At 33.0% G+C, this 13,804-nt stretch overlaps 1 protein-coding gene across 1 annotated transcript; it reads left to right on the top strand.

Moving 5' to 3' along the window:
• Positions 1-344: 344 nt before the first annotated feature.
• LOC113759195 (ankyrin repeat-containing protein ITN1-like) lies at positions 345-3,575 on the top strand. Its single transcript, XM_027301756.1, has 2 exons — positions 345-917; positions 2,631-3,575. Exons 1-2 carry the CDS (start codon positions 345-347, stop codon positions 3,573-3,575), a joined length of 1,518 nt encoding a protein of 505 aa, XP_027157557.1.
• The last annotated feature ends 10,229 nt before the right edge of the window (positions 3,576-13,804 follow it).

Raw genomic sequence — 13,804 nt, 5'->3', positions numbered from 1 at the left:
CTTATTGATACCAGTAGTACGAGCGCGTTTTGCCCACGAACCGTCACGATGAGTTCATTCCGTCTATTTGACAGTTTAACCCAAACCACAGAGAGTTTATGTATAGCTTTTTGAATCATGGGGGGGTTATGTGGTTTTTGCGAAAACCACAGGAGGCTAAAATGTAATTTGCCCTAAATTAAACCTTGATTTAGTCAACAAGAAAAAACCAAGAATAAATTAAGACTTGGGTAGTAGACTTTGCCATGAGGTTTACTATTTCCTGTTTTACTATTGTACTTATAAATGCTGCAGCCTGGAAATCAAGAACCTAAATAAGGAGAGAGATCGATAGACAATTAAAGATGGAGAAAAAGATTTATGATGCAGCCCTTCATGGAAATGTCAATATTCTTCATGAATTGCTCCAAGAAGATAAATCAATTCTTGATAGAGTTTCTTTAATTTGTACCAACAATTATACTCCTCTGCATATAGCAGCAATGAGAGGGCATGAAGAATTTGTCAAAGTAATATTGGCTCAAATCCCTGAGCTATCTACTGAGCTAGATTCGCGTCAAAAGTTGTCACCCCTTCATTTGGCATCAGCTAGAGGGCATTCGAAGATTGTGGAGGCATTGGTAAATGCTAATCCTGACATGTGCTTGGTTCTTGATCGAAATGGCAGCAACCCTCTTCATCTTGCAGCCGTCAAAGGCAGAGTCGAGGTTTTGGAAATGTTGGTTGATTCAAGGCCGTTTGCAGCTAGAGAAAAGACCAAACGTGGGGAGTCTATTTTGCATCTGTGTGTGAAGTATAATCAGTTGGATGCCCTGAAGAAGCTGGTGGAAATTGTGGATGATGAGGAGTTCTTAAATCAGAAGGACGGCGATGGCCTCAGCATATTGCATTTGGCTGTTATTTCCAAGCAAATTCAGGTATTACAAGAACAGTTTGAATATATTGATATTAATGTCAAATTGATTATGTGTACCTTCTTCCTTTTTAAGAAAGGGATTGGTGAGAAAGAACAAAATGAAAGCAGTAGTCGGACACGGCTTTCTTGTAGAACGTGACAAATGAAGTGGGCACCGGATGAGTCTGTTTCTTGGTATATAATAGTGTAAGCAAATAAAAAGTTCCACTTAAAGCTTGGCTTAATCAAGTTTAACCCCAAGATCATGTTAAACACTTATTGTTTTGTTAAATAATGTATCTCTTTTCAATTTGTTGAGTAATTTTTTTTCAAAATGTAGAAGGATAAAAAAGAATGTATTATTTTTCAATTTGTTTAAGGTTGGTTATAAAATTTATAAGGGAAAAGGGTGAAAACAAAGCACCTAACTTTTGTTTGAAATTTGAATGTCACTTTACTTATGGATCCAGTAAAAGGCAGTGGTGGGAAATAGGAGCATGTTAGGGATGGGTTCTTGCCAATCATTGACTCCTCATGGTCGAGTATTATGTTAGTAAGATAAGAGAATTCAGGTCTCACGAGTTGAGTTTTGTCCAATTCAAATACATTCATATAATTCTTACTATATTTAGTATAAATTTGATGTAATTATAAATTTTATACCAACTTAGATGTTTGAATTGACAATTTTAATTTTACATCCTGATTGTATGAGTTTACATTAAAAGTTGTAAGAATTACATTAACCCTTTTGAACTAAAACTCAACCTGTGGCTGTGAGACCTGTTCTGATATTAGATGCCAAGAAACCAAGAGAACAGTACTTTCCCATGCCCAATTTGCCTAAATGGACTGTCAAGCACAACGAAGAAAACAACCTGGACAATCCATGCGTTCCTTGGGCTCACACCTCCCACATAGCCATTTACATAGTGGTAGAGGTCCAGATTATTACTTTATGTAGTTCTTTCAATAAGGTTCTTTATTCTGTTCTGTCGCATGTTGCTTAATTTCCTTCTTTATAGCCCGTTTGGGAGGACGGATTTGCTGAGAAAAAGAAAGGACTAAGAACGAAAGTTAAATCTTTTTGACATTTGGAAGTTTTAATAGGAAAGAAATGAAAAGAAAAGAAGGGACCCCATACCCTTTTCAAGCTACCAAAACCATCAGCCCAAAATTGGCTAGAAAGCGTGAGAAAAGAAAGTGAATTAAGTAAATATTTTAACATATCAATTTTGTCCTTATAAAGATTATAAAATAGCGTTTTCTTATGTTATGTGAATTTCAAACTTCAAATGCACTTATGTAAAATAGAATATTTTCCGTTTACTTCTCTTTGCTCCCAAATAAAGGAAAATTGCTTCATTATCTCTCTCCAAAAACTCCCAAACAACATGAAGAGATATTACTATCTCTTCTTCTCTTTTCTTTTCTAACTTAAGCTTTCTCATCTTTTCTTTTCTGTCCCAAACCCCCCAAACTAGCTTTAATGACCACGGCCTATATTTGAGTTTTGAAGATCATTGCTTCTCTCATATATCGTGTTACCAACAGATAATTCTGGAAAAAAATAATTATGGTGCAGTTTACCTATTAGACATTATTAAAGAATGAGCCCGTGATCATCAAACAAATCCAAAAGCGGAATTTCTCATACCCTTTTTTCATTTTTTTTTCCTGATTTTTGGGTGTTGGTGATTAAATTTTGTATAGGTTGCTGACACTTCATTTGCAGATCATCCAATACTTGATAACTACAGCCATAAATATAAATGAGAAGAATCCAAAAGGGCGCACAGCAATGGACCTTATACCACAAAATCCCCCGGAGATGAATCAGCAGATTGAAGCGGTTCTTCGACAAGTAGGAGCCTTAAAGGCAGAGGAAATCACTGAATCCATTACAAACGTTACTAATACCACGAGGCCTAACAATTTTTCACCAGATGACTATTCTCAACCATTAAGAAATGATACTGTGCCTGCAGAGGAACATTCTCAAATGCCAATTAATATTGTCCCTGCAGAAAATGCACCATCTCAAGTTAATCCATCAACAACCACACAAGGAGCTAATCAGCCATCCAATTTCAGATGGTTAGAACAGAAAAGCAAAGCACTAATGGTCGTGGCATCGCTCATCGCGACAATGGCTTTCCAGGCCGGGTTAAGCCCACCAGGAGCAGTTTGGCAAGATGATGCAACTCAGGATTCTTCAGGAAATCCTGCACCAAATCCACACAAGGCAGGCGAATCCGTTATGGCTTACCATCATCTCCATTACTACAAGTATTTCCTTCGGTTCAACACGACTGCCTTTGTTTCATCCCTCAGCATAATCCTGATGCTCATCAGTGAACTACCCTTCAAGCATGAGATCTTCATGTGGTTCTTGGTGGGTGTTATGTGGTTAACGGCTACTACAATTGCACTAACTTATGGTATATCAATTGCATATGTTACACCAGAGATGGATAAGGAACAACTTGGTCATGTGATTGAAATTGCCGTAGCTGCATGGTGTGGTGTGATAACTCTTGTTCTCCTGGGGAAAACTGCCTATTCCTTGCACCAATGGTGGAAAAATGGAAGAAGAATAAGGTGGCCGATGACAAAGAGGAATTCACTTGTTCGGAACCATGGAAATCAACTAAGTATAGCATCAACTTCATTCGTCTAAGTAAAATTTGAGTCATTGTTTGTCAAACAATCTCTTCCATCCTGTTTTCCTTTCTATATAAACTCCTCTTAAGGCAGGAATTTTTGGTTGAAAAAGTTGTTCAGGTATTCCTACTTTCAGGATATGTAAAAAATCAGAAAACCAATAATGGTTTTTTAGATTGCAAATTGCAACAGTTTTACAGCTTATGGTTCCCTGGTGAGGACGATCAATTGAGCTTGGCTGACCCAATGTGGGCCCATCTAGCCCTATAATTAAGCGGTTGGGCTAACATTATGTATGGGCCGGATTGAATATGGGCTCAAATATAGGCTCAATGTCAAAATGGGTTGAGCTTTGATAATACTGAGCCCAGCCTGATATAAGCCTGACCCATATGTCTACATGTTTAATGCAAAAAATTATATATTAATGGTATTAACTAAAATTAATATTTATAAATAATTACTCATTATCTAATATTTATTATTATCTAAGAGATGTGCAACAATAATTATGATTAATCTTGTTCTCAAAATATTAAACTTTGATTTGAGCAGTGGTTGATAGGATAAAAGATTATACAATAGAGAAGGGTAACATATGAATTGCCATCCACCCAAGTTTTGTAGAGTTCTCTTTATCTTTTATCTTTGCAAGTCTATTGTCCAATCACCTAACATTTCAGTAGAGTACGATTTTCACAATAAGCAAGCAAGCTACCTCGCCTTGTTAGATAATATATTGTATTTTAGAAAAATATAATTTTTAAATAAGAAATTGTTGAATTTGGACAATCTCATTTTGGAGTGCGAAACCCAATGAAATAAAGGCCTGAGCTTGAACCATAATATTTGAAACTCTAAACTCAATTGTAGTGTTTTTAATTGGGCCTGAGATTGGACATTCAAATTTTGACCCATTAAGTCCAAAATTGTTTTCTGGGTCCGTCTTTCCTTGAGCCCAATTATGATCCTCCTTTTATAGCCCAAACATGTGCATATGGATTACCAATCTCAAAATCCAATCTCAACCCTTCTAATATATTGGGCTTTCTATCTTAATTCAAAATGGCCCAAATCTAAATCCTTCATTTTCTAACATGATCTTTAATGAAAAAAATGAGGTTGTATTTAAGTGGTATTTTTTAAAAATAATATACCAATGAAAATATGATATTATGAGTATGCAAATCCCAATACAATTATGAATTGTTGAAGTAGTCGATAGTAGGAATGGCAACGAGATGGGAGTGGAGTGAGGGATCCCCGTTGCCCACTATCCTCCCTTTCCCCCGCCGCACCCGCTTCCCGCCCCATTTTCTTTGGAGGAACTAATAAAAATTTGTTCTATAATTGTATTGTAATTAAATTTTAGCTAAAAATCAAGTACTTAAAATACCAGCACATAACAGGTCATTATCCATTGTGATCAAATTTTAGCCAAAAATTAAGTACTCTTTCTTTGTATCACTTAATCTCTCCATCCTCTTTTTAGTGTAAAAGAGGAAGTATATGAAGTTTAATCTTGTCTACTAGTTTTGGTATTAAAATGCTACGTAAGTTTCACTACTGAAAGTGTGTGTATTGGTGCAGCAACGGTGACATTAAAGTACAGCACAAAAAGAAATAGAATTAATTTGGAAGACTCAATCCATAGAGGGGAAACTCATTTGAATTACCATTTTTTAGAGTTTTGTAAAAATATATTTTATAGTAATTTAATGCATATGAAGTAAAAAAGTAATTAAAAAATACATTAAAAAAACGTAAATTTTTTTTTTTATAAAAAAACTGCAATCCAACCCAGGCCAAGACACTAGGTGGTGCATGTTAAGCACACAGTATAAGTGAACAATTCAACAATACCACAGCCTGGATTAATCATTTCATACACCAAAAGATCACATCAACTTTATTCCTTTAAGTACTACTATTCCATGTAAAGACACAAATTAAAAAGATAGGTCACTGGCAAATGGTAGCGAAGACCTAAAAAGTATTTGGTTGCTTTGTTTGAGTTGTTAGTGTCATTTGCACCTAAAAAGCCTTCGTCTTTCTGAACATTAGCATCAATGGCTTTCACGGATCGTGAGCTAAAAGGCGAATTATTTTATCATGACGTTTCATTTACTATATTTTATAGTACAATATTGATTGTCCTATTTTTTGTATAATAGAATTGATTGCCCTTTTTGATGTGGTGAATGCTTTACCTAAATACATGGGGTGGCTTTTGATAATACGAAATGATGGCAGGAATATTTTGTCTGACAACATTCATTATATGTAATGAGTTGTTGGAGATCTGACTATATATGACTGCAAAAATGAAGTTGCAATTTCTATAAATTTTTTTTAACAAATGATAACCTTGAGTCATTCGCTTTTCTTTTTGTGTTAACGTGGCTCTGCTATTTTGGGTATAGATGTTGTTCTCTAGATTTCATAACGAACCAAGTTGTTCGTGAACGTGTTCATGTTTAGTTCATTCAAATTCGAAAAGAAAGTCGATCATTTAGTAAATAAATCGAGTTCAACCATGATATTAGGCTCTTTTAATAATTAAGTTGAATATGAATCTATTTGTGAACTTTTAAATAGTTCATGAACGCATATATAATTATAAAAATTAAGAAATATAAATATATTTAATATTATTAAGTATATATTATATTTTACTAAAAAGTAATTATACATAAATTAGTATTATTTATTTTTTTAAAAATCAGTAAATGCAATTAAAATTCTTCTAAATAATGTATTATTTATTAAAGATATAATTAAGGGATAATTGCATAAACCTCCCCTGAGATTTCTGATAGTTGCACTCACCTCCCTAAGGTTTGAAAAATAGCACTAATCTCCCCTAAACTTAAGATTTTGATAGCAACTTCAGCCCATACTAGAGAAAGTGCTATTAAAAAAGTCTTTTGGGAAGTGAGATAATAATTTTGTTCCATTTGTACCTTTTTTGCCTCTTGTGAGGTAGTGTTAGTAAAAGAATGAAAAATATTAAGAGATGCATACAATTAGTGAAACTCAAATGATATATGTGCAAAGCGAACAAAGGCAGCAGTAAATTTTGGAAGAAACAACAAACGTATGTTCAGAAATATGAGGTTCTAAAGCATATGAAGAGACTCTTGATCAAGTAAGAATATTCACCTTTGATCAGTATAAGAGAGTTTTTTATTGTCATACCTTATAGTATATCGATCTCACAATATTTACTATATTTCATACACAGCTATGTTCTCTTATGATCGACACAGTAATTTCATCATACTATAACTAACACCACAACTTTGTGTATTAAGTTGAAATGATAAAGGATTACTTATCTATCATCTTTTGATTGCCATAAATTTTTAACAAAAAAATTTTCAGATTTTGGCTTGATTTCTGCTTTCTTTCTCCTGTTGTTCATGAATGCATAAGATAAAATAAACTCAACCAAAATCACTAAAACTTATTCTTTTATGAAGTCTTTTCTAGAAGTTTCTTTCTCCTACATTTTCTTGCTTCTACTTCTCTTCTATGTAGAAAATATATTATTTGCATTGTTCTCTCAAGTGTTGTCCATCACAAAATGGCACCATGTTAGAGCATCAAAATGGCACCATTTTATAAATGCACTTACAGTGCTTAATAAAACAAAAAATTACCGTTAATCTTTTTAATTAGTTATTTTAGACTTGTTTATTGCCCTAATTTTTTTGCCCCAAATTTGTTTACTAATAACCTTAAACTTTTAGGGTATAGAAGTAAATTTATCCTATCTTATGTCAACTATAGGCCCTTTAATTCGTGATAGGGGAGGTTAGTACTATTTTCCAAATCTCAAGGGAGGTGAGTGCAACTATCAGAAACCTCAGGAGAGATTTCTACAATTATCCCTATAATTAAATCATCTTCAAAATCAAATTCGAGTTTAACCTTGAGTTCAAATTTGACTCATTTTGTTTAACGAGCCAAACTCGAATTCAAACACGAATATTTATATAAATAAACAAATCGAATTCGAGCAATACTTGTAATTCATTAATATTCGAGTCGAATTCGAACCTTATTCATATAATATATGAACAGAATCTGAATACTAAGTATTTAACTCAATTCGACTCGTTAAAAGCTCTACTATCCTCTATATGCATGAGTATGTGTATTTTGTTTTCTATTTTTTTTCCTTCATTCAACTTGAGTAACATCTTAAGGCAAATTTTGCAGTCTTATATTCCAGATCTTTTTGTTTATGAATTTTATTAAGTTAAAGGAAATAAATTATAATTGAATTTTGCAAAAAAAATAAAACTATTCAAGGAAATAGTAAATAGGGAGATTTATTTAACTAGTTAATTGCCATAATTTTTGTTTCTTTTTTTATGAAGTATTTGTTTAACCAGCTGAACCCAATTAAATGACTCAAACATTACTAATTATTTAGTTCATCAGCAAACTACAATACTCATAATAATATAAATTTATTCAATTTTTTAGTATGATTACATTTAAGCATTCTTAAGTGAATAGCAGAGGATGGGATTTAAATTTCCCTCTCCAATTTCCCCTGCCATCTTGTTCTCGTCTTACCAAAAAAAGAATAATATTGGCATTGTTTATATTGAGAAATTTGATAAAGAATTTGAAATCCATTCGAATCACTCTAGTTGTTTAGATTGCTTAAGAGGCATCTGAATTTGTAATTCATCAATTATTTAAATACATTTTAAATACTAATATAATTAGGAATTTACAAATTCAAATATTTTCTAACTAATCTAAATAATTAGAAGAATTTGAAATAATTTCAAATCCTAAATCAAATCCCTCGATGCAAAGGCACTTTCGAGTCATTCAAGCACATTTCATATGCTTTTACCAATACTATAAAAGAAAAACCCTTCAACTTTGAACCATTTGAAAAGTGACTCATTTTAGGGTATACACGGATCAAGTGGCAGCACCATACAAATGTTATTCACTGAGTTTGTGTACACTTGATTTGGGATAGACAAGTTTTAAACCATCAAAGTACTATATATTTATCTAACAATAACAATTTGGGATAATTTCAGAAATCTCTCTTGAGGTTTTTAACAATTTCACCTAGTTCTCTAGAGGTTATTCGAAAATTACACATACCTTCCTTGAATTTACCATTTTGGTAACAAAAAACTATTTAATGATTAAAATTTTGAATGGATAATCCAAAACACCCTCATGAAATTATGAAGTTCATATTATCTTCTTATAAAATTCTTTTAAAAAATATGGAATAAGAACAAAATCTCAAATCCACTTTTCAAACCTCATCTCTACTATTTTAAACATTTCATATTCCTACATCTCAAATTAGTACCAATTATCATCATGACCATCACCACTATCAGTTCCTAAATTCTAAAACCTCAATCTAAGTTACAAAAGAAACAAAAAAAAAAAATCAGTATTGTTAAACTCACATGTGTTTGGATAGGAGATTATTTGAAATGTTATTTGGAATAATTATTGTAACACTTTTTGTGATGTGATATACAAAGGTGATTGGAAAGATAAAAATGTGTAATGTGTTTGTGATGCAATTAAATAAATTTTGGCCAAATAATGGCTATCCAAATAGACCAAAATTATTTAATTGCATCAAAAACACAATTTTCAATATACATTTTTATCTTTTCAATCATCTTTTTATCTCTATACATCACGTCATAAAAAATGTTACAGTAATTATTTCAAATAATCTCCTAACCAAACACATGTGAGTTTAAATAATTTAACATCCTATTTCTCAAATATTGGAATACCAGCACATGCCTATTCTTTTTAAACCGTCAACGTATATCTTTTTCTGTTCATTTTCAGATCCTCCAAGCAAAACTAAATTAATTTGCCATATGTCAGAATTGTGTTTAGGACATAATTAGTTATTCTATAAGTGAATTTTTTTTTGTTTCCATTAAATGTTTTATTGTGCGGTGGATTCCTATGCACAAGCTTAAGAGGGTATTATTTAATTGTATGAAAAATATTAATATATTAAGGTTATTATAATCATTTTATGAGAATTGAGATAAGTATAATATTAAAAATCTAAAAAATACTCGATAAAATTGTCGAAAATCTCAAGGGAGGTTTTTGAAATTATCCCTTACAATTTCCCATTGACTCTTAAATTAGTGGTAACATACTGTACTTACCCACCATTGACGTATGTTACCACGAACCTACTAAGCATCATTCGCTATTCCTTTTTTTTTTTTTGGGGTAAATTCTGCTTTATCTCCAATTTATGGCTGAAAAACAAAACCTCAGCTGTTGACCCCATCAGTCCTTTAAGTTAGGGAGCAAGAACAGTGCTTTAATGGAACTGTCAACATACTACAAGATACGAATTATTTTAGCTTTGGTACTTTTTTAAGCCCAGTCCACAGGCAGAACTCCACTGTAAGATGTTAATTGGCTCATATGTTTTTGTACTACTTAAAACCAGCATGGAAACAAATTTATGGACCACTCAAAAGTGATGGGCCAGCCTATGTTGTTTGCTTACATCATATGGACCATTTGGAAAAATTTTGGGATTTTTGAACATTACCCCCCCCCCCCCCAACAACAAAAAACTTTTAATTAGCTGCATGTCGTCTTTTAAGTCTCTCACAACTGGCTACACGAAATTATCGAATGATTATTTTTTCTTTCTTTTTTTTTCTCCAGAATCTACCTACAATTTATGCATTCTTCGTCTGGATAAGTACATTTCTAAGGCTCTAATTAAGTGGTTGTTTTTCGGTGTAGCAATATTTTGAGTGATGGCGTATCTAATATAAAGAAGCGGTTAAAAAAATGTATTTAAAAGTTTCTGAAAACATGTGTCTTGAAAACAATTCGGTCGAAAAGGTCCAATGACAATACAAAAGAGGCAAAAATTAGCGATGGAATGCAATTAGTCCAAAAATTATAGTATTTATTGATAAAGCTTTCGCCATTTATTATAACATTTCAGAATTTTGTCATAATATTCAGCATTAGGATAGATAATCGACTTCAATATCTAAGAAAAAAGATAGATAATCGACTTCAATATCTAAAGATATCAAGAAAAAGTTTTCTATAACATTTTTCTAATTTGACACATATAAGATGAAACAGAAAGATAGAAATATAAAAAGTTAAATTGAAAAAAGTGTATTGAGAATAATAAGGAAAATATTTTCTAGTTAGTAATATATTTTCAAAACAGACTTACTGAGTGTGTTTGGATAGTAACATTTTTTTTCTAAATATTAATATTTAGTTTGCTTGCATTACATTTACAATTTTCAATTAAGTAGTAATTTTTTCAATAATTTTTTAGTTTGCATACATCAAATTATAAAAGCGCTATTATAATTATTATAAGTACTATTTCAAATAATCTCTTATAATATTTCATTCCCGCTTTTTGTGAGAACCCAAAAAATTTTATATTTTCTAGACATTATTTTATTTCCTTGTCTACAATTTTATACTTTCCTTCAATATATTAACTTTATAGACATTTTTATAAGTGAATATAATTTTTCAAATCATTTTCCTAGTATGAGTTGGTTCATAGTAAGTTTGAAGCGTAGTATGGCTGTGGGGCCCGCTAGTGCGCTAAGTGCGATAAAGTTTTGCCGATTAATTGAAGTTTTGTATTACGAAATATTATGTTACAGGGTGTTAGGAAATAATTAGAGGTTAACTAGATAGATTAACCATTGGAAGAAAGAAGATAAGCTTGAACCATTAAAAGTGCCACGTGTCGCGACACGATTGGAAGTTGGACTTGCCTAACTTTCTTTACCTTTACAAAAACCTTAATTTTGACCAATTTTTGCTTCATTCTTTACCTTCTTGGCCGAGCTTCTTGAAGAGAAAAACCAAGGGAGAAAACTTCATTTGCCAACTTCAATTTGCTTTAATCTTGAGTTCTAACCAAGTGAGTTGCAAAATACACCATCAAAGTTGCTAGATAAGGAGGATTAAAGCTTCCAGTGGAGGAATTTGTGAAAGGAAAACTCTAAGTTCTCATCTTTCTTGAGGTGTTAAGATACTTTTCTTACAAACCTCCTCTTTGTTCATGCTAATGTCAAATTAGTGGTTTGTGGAGGCTAAATATGCTATTTTATGGACGATTTTCTGGTTTGAGGTAGAGTTAGCTAAATTTCAGGTTTTATTGGTGATTTTTCTGATTATATATGATAATTAGTGGTTGGCCATGAATGATAGCTTGATATGGTGAGAAATGAAGCATTTTTGTGTTAGTTGTAGTTGTTTGCGAAAAATTTCAGACTTTGTGCGGAAATTCCAGCTTAGGGTTAGTAATCTGCCATGATTTTGTACTACATGTTCGTCCTTGAAGGAGGCCGAATCAACCTTTGCCCAAAACATGAAAGTTGTTGGTAATTATGTTAGCTAGCTACCTGTAAAATTTCAACTCAATCAGAGCACTGTAACATGTGAAATGGTTGAAATACCCTTGACTGCTCATGAGCCCTGTTTCGCGGCCAGATTTCTATTTTCGTGAAAATTTTCATTTTTTACCCTGAAAATGCATGGTTTGGCTTTGGAGGTTTTCATAAGAAATGTAGATATATGTCTTAGTTTCGAAACACCATAAAATTCGTTTCAATCCGATAAGTATAACTTCAGTTATGGTTATTGTACTGAAATGTGTGTTTTATCGGCTATGATTTGTATGTGGTTGATTTGAGATGAATTGGTGTTGATTGTAAGATGGAAAAGTAAGGAAATGTAGGGGAAATGCTGTCCAAATTTTGGGAGTGTTGGATTTCTTCGAGTTTGGGATATATATAAGAAAGGCTTTTGGGGTTGGTTGAACCCTAGATCTTCATGTTACCTTTTCGTTCCCAAAAATCATGTTTTGCACCATTGCATTAGTAATTATTTGGCGAGGCATACGACTAGTAGTCGAGCCTCACTTGCGCATTCCGTTTACTCGATTTTGGATGTGGAAATTTCAATTGTTTTACTTTGGTTATTTTAGGATTTCTTGGCGATTAAAGCCACGCTGGCGTGAAAATTTTTGAAATATCTGTACTTGAACCGGTGAGTGTACCACTCCCCTGAATTATTGCTAAAATGGTTATCTGTACTTGCAAATTGCTATTTGAATGTTTTTATCGACTGTTTATTTTGTACGAGGAGAGTGTGTACTTTATCACACTCGTTCTCTGCCCTGTGTGGCTTGTTTCCTGTATATACTTGAATCTGTTACCTGCGCCTGTTATAATGTCGTTTGGAAGTGTATCCAACGAATTTCTTGTTACATCTGAGCTCAATCTCACGGGGAGTTAATTGAATCGAGCCAGCAAGGGTTTGGTCGAGAAAATTGACAATCCATGGGTGCCTGTTTCTAGGAATTTTTGGGTATTGAGACCCTTGATTCCGGTATACTCGAATATTATCATTCCTGTTTCTGTTTGGCGTTCAGACCCGGTAAGGGGTATGTTTGGTGAACGGGATTTTGGCGTTAAAGTGGTGTTCTACTGGATTGGTTCCTTTATTTGAACGTTGACGGAGGGTCAACGAGGCTGGATCAAGTATTGCAACGGGAATCTGGCTCCCGAGAGCCACTTGTATCCTTTATATTGTGGTGTTCATTCATTTCTCGTATTTGACGTGAATATGTGCCTTAAAAGTGATTTCTTATGAGTTCTACTGTTTATATTATTTATACTTTTGGTACCTCATTGAGTTTTTAGCTCACCCCGTCCCATTATCCTTGTTTTCCTTGTAGGGAACTTTTTTTTTGGAACTTCGATGTTTTGAAGAGTGAGTGGAGTTAGTTAGAAATTCTTTTGTTCTTTTGGTATAGCTCCTCGACAATTTGAAGACCCTAAATGTATCTTAATACAATGTTTCTTTGTGATTTGTAAACTTACTAATATGTATATTTTAAAGTGTTTTCTCATGTTTATGTGACATATGTATTTGGGAATGTACATTCTCTCATGTCAAATAAAGTTTACTTGTACTGGGTTGGATGGTGACGTGGTAGCGGCACTTCCATTTCGTTTTGTTTTTCGTGGAAACGTTGTACCAAAGATTTATTGTATCTTTTAGTCCGGCTCAATTGAGTTCTGAATGTTTATCTTCTCGAAGTTCTTTGAGCGTTTGGTAGGGGTTACGTTTGTTCTAGATCCGTAGTCCCGGCGAGAGTTGGGTAAGCGGTTCGCCGAACCCTTTGGTTCGCCTTAGGGTGAG

The sequence above is a fragment of the Coffea eugenioides genome, unplaced genomic scaffold (genome assembly GCF_003713205.1).
Source record: "Coffea eugenioides isolate CCC68of unplaced genomic scaffold, Ceug_1.0 ScVebR1_982;HRSCAF=1755, whole genome shotgun sequence".
NCBI classification, from domain to species: Eukaryota; Viridiplantae; Streptophyta; class Magnoliopsida; order Gentianales; family Rubiaceae; genus Coffea; species Coffea eugenioides.
Note: the sequence above shows the minus strand (reverse complement) of the source record. Positions and strands in the feature narration are given on the sequence as shown.

What these genes read in the sequence shown, in the direction of transcription:
- LOC113759195 (XM_027301756.1), top strand. Translation starts at nt 345, where the DNA reads ATGGAGAAAAAGATTTATGATGCAGCCCTTCATGGAAATGTCAATATT. An exon ending in TTATTTCCAAGCAAATTCAG is followed by an intron (nt 918 to 2,630) that starts GTATTACAAGAA and finishes CTTCATTTGCAG; the next exon opens with ATCATCCAATACTTGATAAC.